General features: G+C 47.3%; 1 protein-coding gene across 2 annotated transcripts in view; it reads right to left on the bottom strand.

The window, feature by feature from the left end:
- The window catches only part of LOC142587007 (uncharacterized), a 53,502-nt gene extending 43,445 nt beyond the window's left edge, over window positions 1-10,057 (bottom strand). Inside the window, exons 1-4 of one of the 2 annotated variants that reach the window (XM_075697876.1) lie at window positions 9,773-10,057; window positions 8,249-8,466; window positions 4,981-5,072; window positions 4,375-4,463 (exon numbers count right to left, since the gene is read on the bottom strand). In XM_075697876.1, coding sequence (XP_075553991.1) covers window positions 4,375-4,463; window positions 4,981-5,072; window positions 8,249-8,405 — 338 coding nt within the window. In that variant the 5' untranslated portion in view covers window positions 8,406-8,466; window positions 9,773-10,057. The remainder of the gene's footprint in view (window positions 1-4,374; window positions 4,464-4,980; window positions 5,073-8,248; window positions 8,467-9,772) is intronic. The other variant, XM_075697875.1, reaches the window with a different exon arrangement.
- Window positions 10,058-12,719: the final 2,662 nt, after the last annotated feature.

The raw sequence follows: 12,719 nt of genomic DNA, 5'->3' as shown, positions 1-12,719 counted from the left end.
TCAGTATCGGTATGTGGATTCCAGCCTAACTTATGGGCCGCTTCCGAAAGTGGCACAGTCTAAAGATGTGTTTTAAAGAAGGGTTGAAAAACGGGCCAGTTGGTACATAGCTGAACGGAAAAAAACCAGTCACAAAAGACAAAAGACAAGAAGAGAGGTTTACACGACAACGACTGGAAGGATGTGTCTCAATCATCCCGAATATAGATACTATACTCTTGTGCTAGTGTTACCGGGGGTATCCTTTGTGTGCACTCCGATACTGAATATAGATTCGGTACCGGCGGTACGGTGCTTCCGGTGGTAACCCATGCGATAATACTGACACAGGGGGTATCAGTAGCGATGCGCCGATCATGTGCGCTCTCGGTAATATTGGTATTGATGGTGCCGGCAGTAATAGTGGTACCATTGTTGTGCTGCTCACGATAGATTTGGCACAGGTGATCCTGTACAACAGGATCGGCCCTAGACAGTGTGCAGCTCTTGCAGCGAGGTACGTCTTTTAAAAATTTAGCCAAGTGTGAATGCAGCTTTTTAGGGAGGCTAAAGTTACATAAATACTTTTTAAGGTCCTTTTAAATCCTGTATTAACGCGATAGCGTTCAGGGCCCCCTGCCGTAGGAAATCCGGTGGCCGAGCCGCAGCCGGCGTTGGTGTCCCGTGAGCGAAAAATATTCACTTTTTCTGTCACTAAGTTGCCCCCATACCTTGTCTTCCATTCTTTTCAAATTTATTCCTCGAAATTTTGAGAATGACAGCTCACGAGCAAATGTCATGAAACAAAACACCTACCACGCATGCATTTTATGTTAAATCTTCTCAGACTGAAACAACTATAGGCGAAACAATAACAGAAGATCGGCCCACGCAAGAGGCCGCGTCTCTACCAGAAAGCTCACCTTCGTGCGTAGCCTTCACCGTCAGCATTTCCCGGTAAACATTACGGTTACATAAGCTGAAGTTGCTGGGGAGTGTCAGAAGCAGTCGGGGATCTTTGAGTGCTATAGTGTTCCGCTCTTAAAAGCAAAGCTTAAGCGTCCTCCAAATTTTTATGAAAATACATATGTACTGAATGACCTTGGGGGTCTCAATCGCGATCTCAATCATACTTGAGTGTAACTTTGTAGTTGTCAGACTGAGATTCGGTGATCCAACATTGTTTGATCCTACAATCAATGTCATGGCAGGATGATGTGTATTTTACTCAAGGAGGTTCTAAAAAGAACTTTTTTTTGAAACCGCATTCATTTTATTACAATTGTGGATTATCCCGAGTTCTTTCATTCTAGTCAGCGTTTATAAAGAGTGTTTCTTTTAGCTGCACCAAATTTTTGAAAATTGCATGTGGCAGACAGCACAATTCTAATCATTGATCACAATTACTCGATCAGACGGCCATTACTTCTATCAGAAATCAAAATACTTAATAAAATATTTAACATAATTATGTTATTTAACTTGTTAATTATTGACATTAGGGGCGCTATTTCAATCTACGAATTATAGCCGATGAGTTCCCAAGGCGTATTCACTTGGAACGAATTCTCAGGACTGTACCACTTTCGAGATATTAATTTTCGAAGTGTCCGACGAAATGGATCCGCGTTCGAGTTACTTTTTTTAAGAAAAGGCTGTTTTATTGATTGAAGCACAAAAGCAACTGGAAGACCAATGCATTTCGTCGGACACATTGAAAATTAATATATATCTAGAAACTGGTGCAGTCCTGAGAATTCGTTCTAAGTGAATACGCCTTCCGAACTTACTGGCTATAAATCGTAGATGGAACAGTGGCCGTAAGGTTAATAATGAAAAAGCTAATTAATGTAAATGTTAATTACTTATTTAGGTATATTGATTTCTCGCAGAGGTAACGACCACCTGATCGAGCAATGAGGTGCACGGACTAGAATAGTGCTATCTGCCACAGACAAGTTTTACAAATTTGGTGTAGCTAAATAAAAAGCACTATAACTGATTCGAATTTTAAGAGCCTTAACTCTTACTCATCACATTTCTCAATTTCTTGGGGTCTGTTACCACCTCCCTTCGGCGTGAAATTTTCAAGGAATTCAAGATGGCAGTCCCCATAGTAAATCAATATAGCAACCCAATTGCTGACGTCACTGATATATCCAAGATGGACGCCAATTGCTGACGTCACCAATAAATCCAAGATGGCGACCGCCATAGTAAATTATTAGCAACCCAATTGTTGATTAGTGGCGTCTCGTTACTGTGACGTCATTTATCCAAGACGGCGGCCAAATTCGGGTGCCAATAATGACGTCGTAATCCAATATGGCGGATACAAACGAATCCGCGTGATTTTGACGTCATAATCAAAGATAGCGGCATAGTTTAGGAAACTGCAATCCAAGATAGCGGCCAAATTCTGGTGCTAATGATGACGTCATAATCCAATATGGCGGCTAGAATGTAAATCACGTGATTAGGACGCCACAATAAAAGATGGCGGCATAGTTTCGGATTCTGAAATCGAAGATTGCGGCCAAATTCGGGTGCCAATGATTACCTAACGGTCCAATATGGCGGATAGAGGTGTAACCACGTGATTATGACATCATGGGACGAAATGGCGCCACAGTTTCGGTTTCCCAAATCCACGATGATGGCTCTTGGTGTGACGTCATAGCCGAGATGGTGGCCACTAAAATTAGTTGTGCACGTACACTCCCCCCCCATAAATATTATAAATTCGTCCACAAATAATATGCGTCGCACAATGTTCAACTTCGTTTGTAATGTCGCTAGGTTCACTACAAAATGAAATGTGTACATTTTGGGTTACAGTAAATGCATCTTGAATTATTTGCATTTACGTACGATTTTTCATTTTAGGTACAGTAACTTCGGCAAGCATACCCGGGTGTTCAGTGAAGGCTATGCAATTTTGATATCTGTAAAATGCTGATGCGTACATCATTCAACAAACATCTATGCATTGTCATCCTAAATTAAGTATAGTCTGAAAGCTGTTTTTTGAGGTGTAATGAAATTTTCCGCACATGATTTAGCGCACATGATTAATTTCGAAATCCAAGCTCGTGACAGCTTATGGCCTTGGCAGGAGTGTTCACGTTGTAGCAATGACTTTTTTTTTTACACTCTCTGTTTATCGTATCAAGCACTTACACAGCATCAATAACTGTGACACACTATAATGTGCGAATTCAATGTATTTGAAATATTTTTTTTTGCCTGCGATTCCACAGATCAGACCCTCAGGCTAATGAATGCACTTCGAATGCTCAACAACTCGAATTCTATATAAAATAAAAACTCTGGATCCATTTCACGTGTAGAGGTAACACTCCACTTTATTCGTTACGTTGAATTTGCAGGCGTAGTGCATGCGTATACTAAATGGTAATATGGCCAGAATTAAAGTGGTACGTTTAGATTTCTAGCGATTATCTCAGACAAATGGATAGTTACAGCAAACGGCACATTCCTTGAAATGCAACTTCAGTTTGTATGTAAACAAAATTGTGAATATGCGCACTTCTATTATAGATTACCGTTTATACTCTTAAATTGCTAGCGCTTATCTGAGGAAAATGTATACTTCTATAAACAGCACATTTTTGAAAATGACTTCTATTCATATCTATGCAGAATTGTGGAAGTGTGGAAATGTGCACGTCTAATATAAACCTCTAATTTGATTTGATATATTATAAGTCACCTTGTTTAGAGTGTTGCACAAGCGACTACATACGTATGTGTGTGTGTGCTTTCCTGTGTTGAGTCATGTCTTGCGAAGACGCAGTTTCCGTGAAACGCGAATCTGCGGGAGAGGCTCGAAAAAAAAAACGCTCGTCCGGTGAAATTTATATTAAAGACGTTCAGCTACCATGAGAATGAAGCGTTAATTTGTCTAATCTTCCTTGCCTTCATACGTTCTCGGTATCATTAATAAGCATTGTGTTTATATATTTCCAAGAAATTGTATTTTTATATGCGCATGATAGCATGCTTCAGCTCACATGCATTGTCATTGCGGATTGTTGCATTTATGACGCAGTGTTTCGTTGGAAATTACCAATTTGCAAAGCCTGCAAATCTCAGAGATCTCCCGAGATTATCCTCCGAGATCTCTGGTGCAGAGCAACGCGCCGCGCGACAGATCTAGGAGGTAATATTGCAGTTAGATATATACCACGTTTGTGCGGTGTTTCACGAGTGAAGCCGACTTGTTTCGTTGTGAAGTTCCCAGCCCGCAAGCCGGTGGAAGCCCCCCCCCCACGCACACACACACACTTTTCGAGATAGAAAAATTAAGACAATGTGGTGTTAACAGGTATTCCCTGTAAGAAAAAAAACTTGGTTATCTTTCTCCACCCTCACCTCTCGGCCTGTGGTGCCAACAGTCCGAAGATGTAGACCTCTGTGCCGGCAGTCATGTTTGCCGGTATGAGGAAGTGGTCGGACGTCACCTGCAATATTGGAGCGGAATTTCGGTGCAATGACACCCCAGCTTGGAGGTGCAGATGCTTCGACAGCGGAAGGAAAGATGAGTCGGCTGTTATCTATGCTCTGTTCAGCGCTTATCTCTATAAAAAAAAATCTGATCAATTTGTGAGGCTTGGCGTGCGTAAGCACCACGTTGGTCATGATCGACGTGCTGTGGTGTGGGGTTGCGAATTAATGTCGACTACAGCGGGCTCTTTCAAGTCCGCCTAACACTAGGTACACGATCGTTTTTTTCAATTCCATTTCTATCACAATGCGCAGCAAATCTTAGACGTCAAATCGTACGTGTGCAGGAGCATGCGTACCTTCAGTCCCTTTAGGCAAAGGCATACAGTGTAACTGGGAATACAGCGACTGTCACATATGGAGTCAAACAGGAGTCAAGCAATTGCTCTCGCAGTCTACTGTTCAATCGATTTACGTCCGATGTCCGGCCTCAGGCAACACAAGGCAACAAACTCGAGGAGCACGTATACTCACTGGAACGCTGTACTGGATGCCGTCGGCTTGCCGGACTTTGCTGAGCATCTGCGTCGCATCCAATTGCGGGCTCTGGGCGCCAGTCGGCAGGCCTGTTAAACGAGGTTTCGAAAAATCCGTATTGTCAACGGATCTGATCCATGCCCTCCGTACGCTTGAAGTAGCCGCTTTGTAGCAGTGCCCGTCTCGAATTACTATAGGCAGGTCCGTAAATGGAACACTAAATACATTTTAAATGGGTACTAACTACTAGCACCTTAACATACGGTAAGTTGTAAGATTATGTAGCGTGCAGGGTTTGGGATAGCTTGTGGAACATTATAACAAAAAACGGGAGGCAGACAAGACTTGAACTATGCTATATAGACGAAGGCACCGCAAACTTGCAACCGGTTGATTCCTTTCGAAACAAAAGCCTATGTGTGAACAAGTGCCTAAGAATAAAAAGAAAGTTATAGGCAACACGTAAACTATAATACAAAAGCCAAGGCCATAGAAGTCAAGAAAAACAAAAGGCCAAATCTGTAGCCTTTTTTCCCCGGTATCTCTACATGTAAAGCCATCCGGAGAGAGAGAGAGAGACAGACAGACAGACAGACAGACAGACAGACAGACAGACAGACAGACAGACAGACAGACAGACAGACAGACAGACAGACAGACAGACAGACAGACAGACGGACAGACAGACAGACGGACAGACAGACAGACAGACAGACAGACAGACAAATAGATAGATAGATAGATAGATAGATAGATAGATAGATAGATAGATAGATAGATAGATAGATAGATAGATAGATAGATAGATAGATAGATAGATAGATAGATAGATAGATAGATAGATAGATAGATAGATAGATAGATAGATAGATAGATAGATAGATAGATAGATAGTCCCGCTGCATCAGGGAGGTGTCCCGAAAGGAAATTTGTGCCCTTATGTCCGTAAGATTTGGAGTTGGGCTTGTAGGACGATCGGAGGAACTTGGGGCGACAGGACTAGGCGAGCAGGATTTATTTACAGTATCTACATTTTAAACAAGAGATACATTTACAGTCTAGCGTGACTCCCAAATGGAGCCCGCAAGACGAAGCATACAGCAAACGAGCACACAGCTCACGAGTACATTGACGAGCACAGAGCACGACGACGAGCACCCTCTAGCCGCCGACAACAGCTGGTTATATCCACTTCGTGTTCCCTAGATCCCTAGGTGAGGCGAAGCGTTCGACGTCATCGTAAACGAGCCGCCCCTCTGCGGGACGGTTTACACACACACGCACATACAGGTTTCAGTGCACCCTCCGAGGGCAGACGACCTTCGCAGCGCAGTCGTCATGGTGTCCATTGTCCTGCGTCCCCGTAGCCAGATGGTCACGCCCGACCCCAGCCGGCGCCTCTAAATTCCAGAGCTGCCTTTCTCCTGTTCTCCGAACGAGGCCCATGGTGGATTAACGCCGCCGTAGTCAAGTTCTCCAAAGGAAGTTCACGGTTGGTTACCGCTGTCCTCGCTGGTTCTCTGAAGGGCGCCCCCTCCGCGGGTGGATCGAAATACATGCAGCGGGCTGAAATAACTTGCACGTTGCCACCTCGGCAGGCCATTCCTAACAGTCCTAAGAAACCTGTCACAGTTCTCCGTGACCCCCCCCCCCCGAACGCCTCTTCATTCTAACGTCTAGTTTCTGCATAATAATTTTCCCGTATAGGCTTTTAATTATCGATGCTTCTTTGATACCCATTTTTGTATCGTGGTTTCAAGCCTGGAGAAAAACATGACAATCTTTTCCATCATTTCGCAGTCATGATCACATATCGCAGTCATGACATTAAGTTCATTATTATGGCAATGATGATGCGAGGGGCCGCCACACAGACCACCAAGCTGCATAACCGATGCGTCGCCACCATTGCCGGTCTTTGAAAAATTGCCCACTCTATTTAAAATGACAAGGGGAGGAACATGGGGGGGGGGGGCACCTTATACACAAGGCCCCTGCTGCATTGACAACATACTTTGTTCACTTCGCGAGGGCTTCGTCGTAAAGGAGAAGCTTACATCGGTGTGGTCACGCTGAAAATTTACAGACGTTTCCAATGTCTCCACGTAACCGGTCCAAGTGCTTCCGTTGTGTTTCTAGGCCACTTAGGTACTAGCACATCTTGCACACGTCTAGGCACTAGCACCAGTTCGCAGCAGTCCACAGTGAGGTGCGGCGACCTCAAGGCTGGATACGCGGATCAACAGCTCACGTTTTTACGACCGCAGCGTGCATTCTCCTCGGCTATTATCTCCCAAAAGTGCACACGTTGAGTAGACGAAGTTAGCTCACCGCTTTCGCGCTACAGGCGGCGCTGAGAAAGCAAGGGCGAGGTGACAGACGGCCAGTTAGGAGGGTCGGCGGATTTAAGAGGGGAACGCGGTGTCTCAGCCTGCGTAGCGCCGTCCAGAGCGATTGCTCGCTGCCGGAGTGAAAAGTGTCCTGAAGCGACGTTGTTCCGTTGCCTAGGCAACCCGCGCGAGTTCGGGTAGAAGGTAGCGACAGAATTATCGCCCTCCACAGTCACCTGACGTTTCCGGGCACGCTTACTAATCTTCTTCATAACATGCTATAACCATGGATGAAACAGAAAAAAAAAATACTCGGAGGGAGGGCCACGCGAAAATTTTGAATCCTATTCATAAAAAAATATAAATGACAGGCTCATGGTTAATGGGCTCGTCATCATGTTAGGCGAGCGGTAATTTCTAGCCGCCTAGCACACGTAGATGGGGGGGGGGGGGGGGCAGAACGAAGCGCTCGGTGGGTGGCGAGGGCTCGTTGTCACTAAGGTGACACTAAGAGCTATACCACGAACCAAAAAACGACTTGAAAGGTCCGGCCACTTGCACGGCATACTACCCATCAGTCAATGCGCACACAGGGCCCGAAGGGAGGGAAAGGCTCAGTCAGAGGCAGTTGTCTTGCCGAGCCCAATGTCATGCTTGAGGCATCAACACAGCTTGTCATTCCGGCTCTTTTTCTTTTCTTTCCTCCACGGCATAGGCGTAGCCATGGGGAAGAGGCTTGGAAGGGGGGTCAGGGAACACCGGGCACGTGCTCCTACACAAATGTATTAGTGATTTTGTGTACCTGGCAGACGCCTGCCCAGCCCCTATTCCAACGATCATGGGTCAAGTGGGTAACCCCCCCCCCCCCCCCCTCCAACTCGTTCATTAAAAAAATTCCCCGCTACGCCGAGAACAAACGGTACGCTGACACTCACTCTCCCCGCTCGGTTTTTTCTCCGTCGCAGGCGGGGGTGGTTGATCGGCCGTAGGAGTGCGATCGCCGCCAGTGGCAGCCTTCTCAGCCTCTTCGTGCGGCGGAGCCGGGGGCGGAGCCGGGGGCGTCTCCGCTGCTATCGGTCCTTCGTCGGCCATGTTGGAGCCGGCTCACCGAACCACCGAGGACGACGGCGGGCCCTGCGAAACGAAACGAGGACTTCGCCCGAGCAATGGGAGTGTGATTAAGCCCGGAAGCAGTAGGTTCATCAGTAGGTGGGCTGTCGTTTTTTGATGGCGCTGCGTTTGACCTATTGCTCGACATCTCCTAATTTTCACCAACGATGGGTGCACGTTACTGGAACGCCATCCTATCTTAACCAGGTTCGTTAACTCGATGGAAGTTTGCTTTCAATGTAGGTGGGGAAGGTACTTGGAGGGTTAGGCACTGTTCAGTTAAGCATCATTTTCTGTGATTTCATTCATATGACTGTGGACATTACCGTATTGAAAACAAAAAACAAACAAGTACAGCCACTTAGCCATGATGATCGTGTACAATCGTTCTCTTTTTTTTGCGCCAGGTATTAGAGAGCGACATAAACGCTAAGCAAGCTAAGCATAAAATCTCAACTGACGCCGCTAATGAAAACCTTACACAGAAAGCTTGAAAAAAGCTTGCGCACTGTACTGATCTTGAGCGCCCCAGCGCGGCCAGGAAACGGGCTGTCAGAAACTGATCATAGCTACAGCAGCGCATCGAGATAATTTTACACTGCGTAAAACTGAAAATGAGGCAGCCTTAAATGCCCCTGGGGCCGTACACAGGCTACAAGTTGACAAGAAACCTTCAGTCAGGTGCAGCAGTTATGGCTTTTGATGAGGACGAAGTCGCGATCGGGATACCAGGCCTCGGAGGTCGTACAGCGGCGCGTTAAGAATTAAAAGGACTCTCACGTACACGGGTCCATTCAGCATTGAAATATCATACAGGTAGCTGAATTTACGCCTAAGCCCATATGCATGTCGCATTCGTGTAAACGCGGCATGTTTACATGTAAAGCCGCGTTTACGTGAATGCGACAAGTGGCACATCGTATCGCATTTCTAGAGAATCGCGTCCGTGTATGCGGCGCTAATGCGCTAGCGAAGAGGCAATCCCCTTAGTGCGCCAAGAGGGTAGATCGAGACGGCCAAGTCGATTCACGCGGTGCGTGCAAACGCTGGCGTATCGCATCGAGGGAGAGGGAGACAAAAAAATGAGACGACTGCTGGCGTGGGCTCTCCTTCACACAACCGCGAAACGCGCATGCCGTAATCACGTGCCGGCGTGTTTCAAACGATAAGCGATACGTCACGTGTAAACGCCGTCGCATAGCTATTATCGTGATGCACTACGGGAAATGCGATACGTAGCCGTCCCGTTCGTGTAAACGCGCTTGTAGCCCGGATGTAGCGTTGGTACCCCGTAAATCGTTTGTCAACAAGATTTACGGACGCACGAATCGCACATTCGGCCCGCCTACCTTCCGAGTGTGAAGAGCAACTGTTCCTTCGAGTGGAGGAGGAGCAGACGGCTGCCGACGGGTGTCCGGGCTCGGCGAGGCCAAGCTCCGCCGGGGATACGCGAACCCACGCGCTCCCTGGTCCTGGCGGGCGGGGCCGCGCAGCTGGCGGAGGGTCCGCTGCTGGAGGCTAAGCCCGAGTTCGTCGTCGAGGCCGTCGGCTCACAGGCTGGGCGAAGCCGGACATCCGCGCCCCGTTCGAGGGAGCGCGATCCAGCGGGAGCGCGCGCGCCGGGACAGCCGCGGCTTTGTCTTTCTTTTCCTTCGTTTAAAATCAAGAAAGGGGCTGACAGGTGGAATAGCACACATGTGGTATAAAGTTTGTAACCAGGGTGCCTCAGAAAGGCTGGCCAACGTTTCGATAGCAGGACCTATCTTCGTCAAAGGCGGCCTCACCATCCTCGGCATGTTAGTTTTAAAGGGTTAGTGCAGTGACGTCACATGCGGGTGTTGTCGGTGGTGGTTGCTTATAAAGGGAGAGACTTCAGACGTAATGAGCGCTGTCGCCTGACGTCTGTGAGCGTCGTTCCCAAGAAGAGGGACAAGGGCGGGAGAGTGGGAAGGTGGGGAGAAAAAAAACGAAAGCCGGGGGGACACCAAAAGGAAAGAAAATAATAAAAGGAGAAAGAACAAAAAAAAAAAGAAGGAAGGCATGGGAGGGCATAGGGAAGCGAGAAGTTAGGGAGCATTCAGGGGTGTCATTGGGGGCATGTTTTTGTGGCATTAGAAGAGCCGGTCCGGCGGTCAGTGCACTGACCGCACTAACGCGCTGACGCGCTGACCAGCGTTGGCCAGCCTTTCTAAAGCACCCTGGTTACAAACTTTACACCACAGTTTCCTTTGTTTGTACGCTTGCGCCTCGCAATAATTGCGAATCAAATTTGCCGTGCGCTTTCCTGCGTGTGACGATGATGGTCGGAAAGAGACACTAGAGCAATTTATTTTTCTTTTTTTACGTTCCTCATGGAAGTGTGGAAAAATAGGACGCATCTGTGCTGCAGCCTGCCTTAAAGGGGCACTAAAGGTTAATATTAAGTCAACGTGGACTGTTGAAATACCCTCCCAGAAACCTCGAAACGCTTGTTTCATGTGAGGAAGAGACTTATTTTAAGAGAAAGTTGGTTCTGAAGCGTCCGCGTACCTCTAGCGCAGTTCAAATCGCCCGCCCTCCGATCGAGAAGTGGTGACGTCATGGTCTCATAGTGACGTTGCGCCGTCGGTGAGTAAAACGGCGCCCGCAGACGGCGCTACGGCTTTTCTGCGCAAAACGCAAACGCGCGGCCAGAAACAGAGCCAAGACAGAGCCGACCGCAGCGCGAAAGTGGAACTATGGTGGCTAGCGGAAGGGAAAGCGCGCGACGATAAGCTGGTTCTTTCTTTTATGACGCCAACTTTGACGCCCGTTGCAATGGACGACCCTGACAACGGCACATTGGCTCGCGATGCTGGGCTCGACTTCACCGATTTAAGCACTGATGCACGTGACCTGCTGCTGAGGGCTCGCGGTGCCGGCGTCGTTGCGTACTTCTACGACGACAACTCTATGTCATGGTTGTACATATTCGCACCATTTGTAGCTTTTCCTTCGTGAAAACCAAATGCCGCACTCACCGCCCTGTCTTCGACCTGCAGTTGTTCTTGCGCTTCGGAGAATGCAGGCAAGACCGATGGAACAGCGCTACGGAAAACCATTGCTTTGAAAGGCACTCCGCACGACTTCAGTACGTCGGCGTTGAACTCGTAATCCTCTGGACGAAAGTGCAGCGAGCACACTATGCGATTTTTCGGCTCTTTGCCAACGCGCTGTGGCAGAGGTACGGCACTTAACCACTTCGAACGGAGAGATTCACTCGTTGGCACACAGTGATAACTAACGTTGGATTCGCCGCTGCAACTGCCCTTGGCCAAGTTCCGCGGACCGTTCGCGCATCCCACGACATCACATGAACGTGGAATTCACGCAGCTTGTTCCAAATGCAAGGTTCGCGAGCCAGCAGAACTAGCGCAGCACGACGCGATAACGAAACAACTGAAACTCCAAAGCGCGCGCGGCGCAGAGTCGAGCGAAAACGAAACCTTTCAACCACCCATACTACTAGGGTAACGTCAAAATGTTATTTTTTCTTAGAATCGAACAGAAGTAGACAAGTAGCATTTTCTTCCGTCTTATAACCTAATGAAATGATCTTTTTAATACGAGTAGTTGAGTTCTAGTGACCTAAATTATGATGAGGAGTGCCTTCGTCATCGAGCTATAGTACCGGAATGTCGCTGGGGTGTCTCAAATCGTGTTATGCATTTACCTCGATTTCTCGGTTACTAAAGGTCTGTTCACGATTATATTGACGCCTTAGACGTTCTAGAGCATTGTTTTATCACTTTAACTTGACTTCATAGTAACCTTTAGTGTCCCTTTAAGTACCGACCATATCCACAACGGGCCATTTAGGAATGCCGACCTCGCGAGTCATTACAGCAGGGTGTGACGAAAGAGGAATTTGGCGTCTTAAGGGCAACAGATTTCTGAATACACCTAGCTGTCGCGTTTACTGTTATGCAATTTATGTTGAAAGCTCCGTGGTTCATATGTCGTGCCTTTCTTCTCTCTTACACCTATTTTTTTCTTTTTTTACCTTCCCCTTTCTCCGAACGAATGTGCTAGGCAGCAAACAAGATTTTGTGTTCTGGTTGATCTCCATGCATTTTCTATATTCTTTTCAACGCCTGTCTCTTTACCGCATATTTTTTTTTTCTTGCAAGCTCCCTGACGCACTTCTCATCTGTAGCGCGTGCGCGCCAGGCTATACCCAACATTTTTAACTTCTACCATATCGTCGCATTCGACGTCTTGTCAGTTCTGATTGATTCAAACCACTGCCACGGCCTATCCGATTGACTCAATACTCCA

Source organism: Dermacentor variabilis, chromosome 7, assembly GCF_050947875.1.
Source record: "Dermacentor variabilis isolate Ectoservices chromosome 7, ASM5094787v1, whole genome shotgun sequence".
Classification (NCBI taxonomy): domain Eukaryota; kingdom Metazoa; phylum Arthropoda; class Arachnida; order Ixodida; family Ixodidae; genus Dermacentor; species Dermacentor variabilis.
The sequence above is the reverse complement of the archived record's forward strand: the minus strand, read 5'-3'. Positions and strand labels throughout refer to the sequence as shown.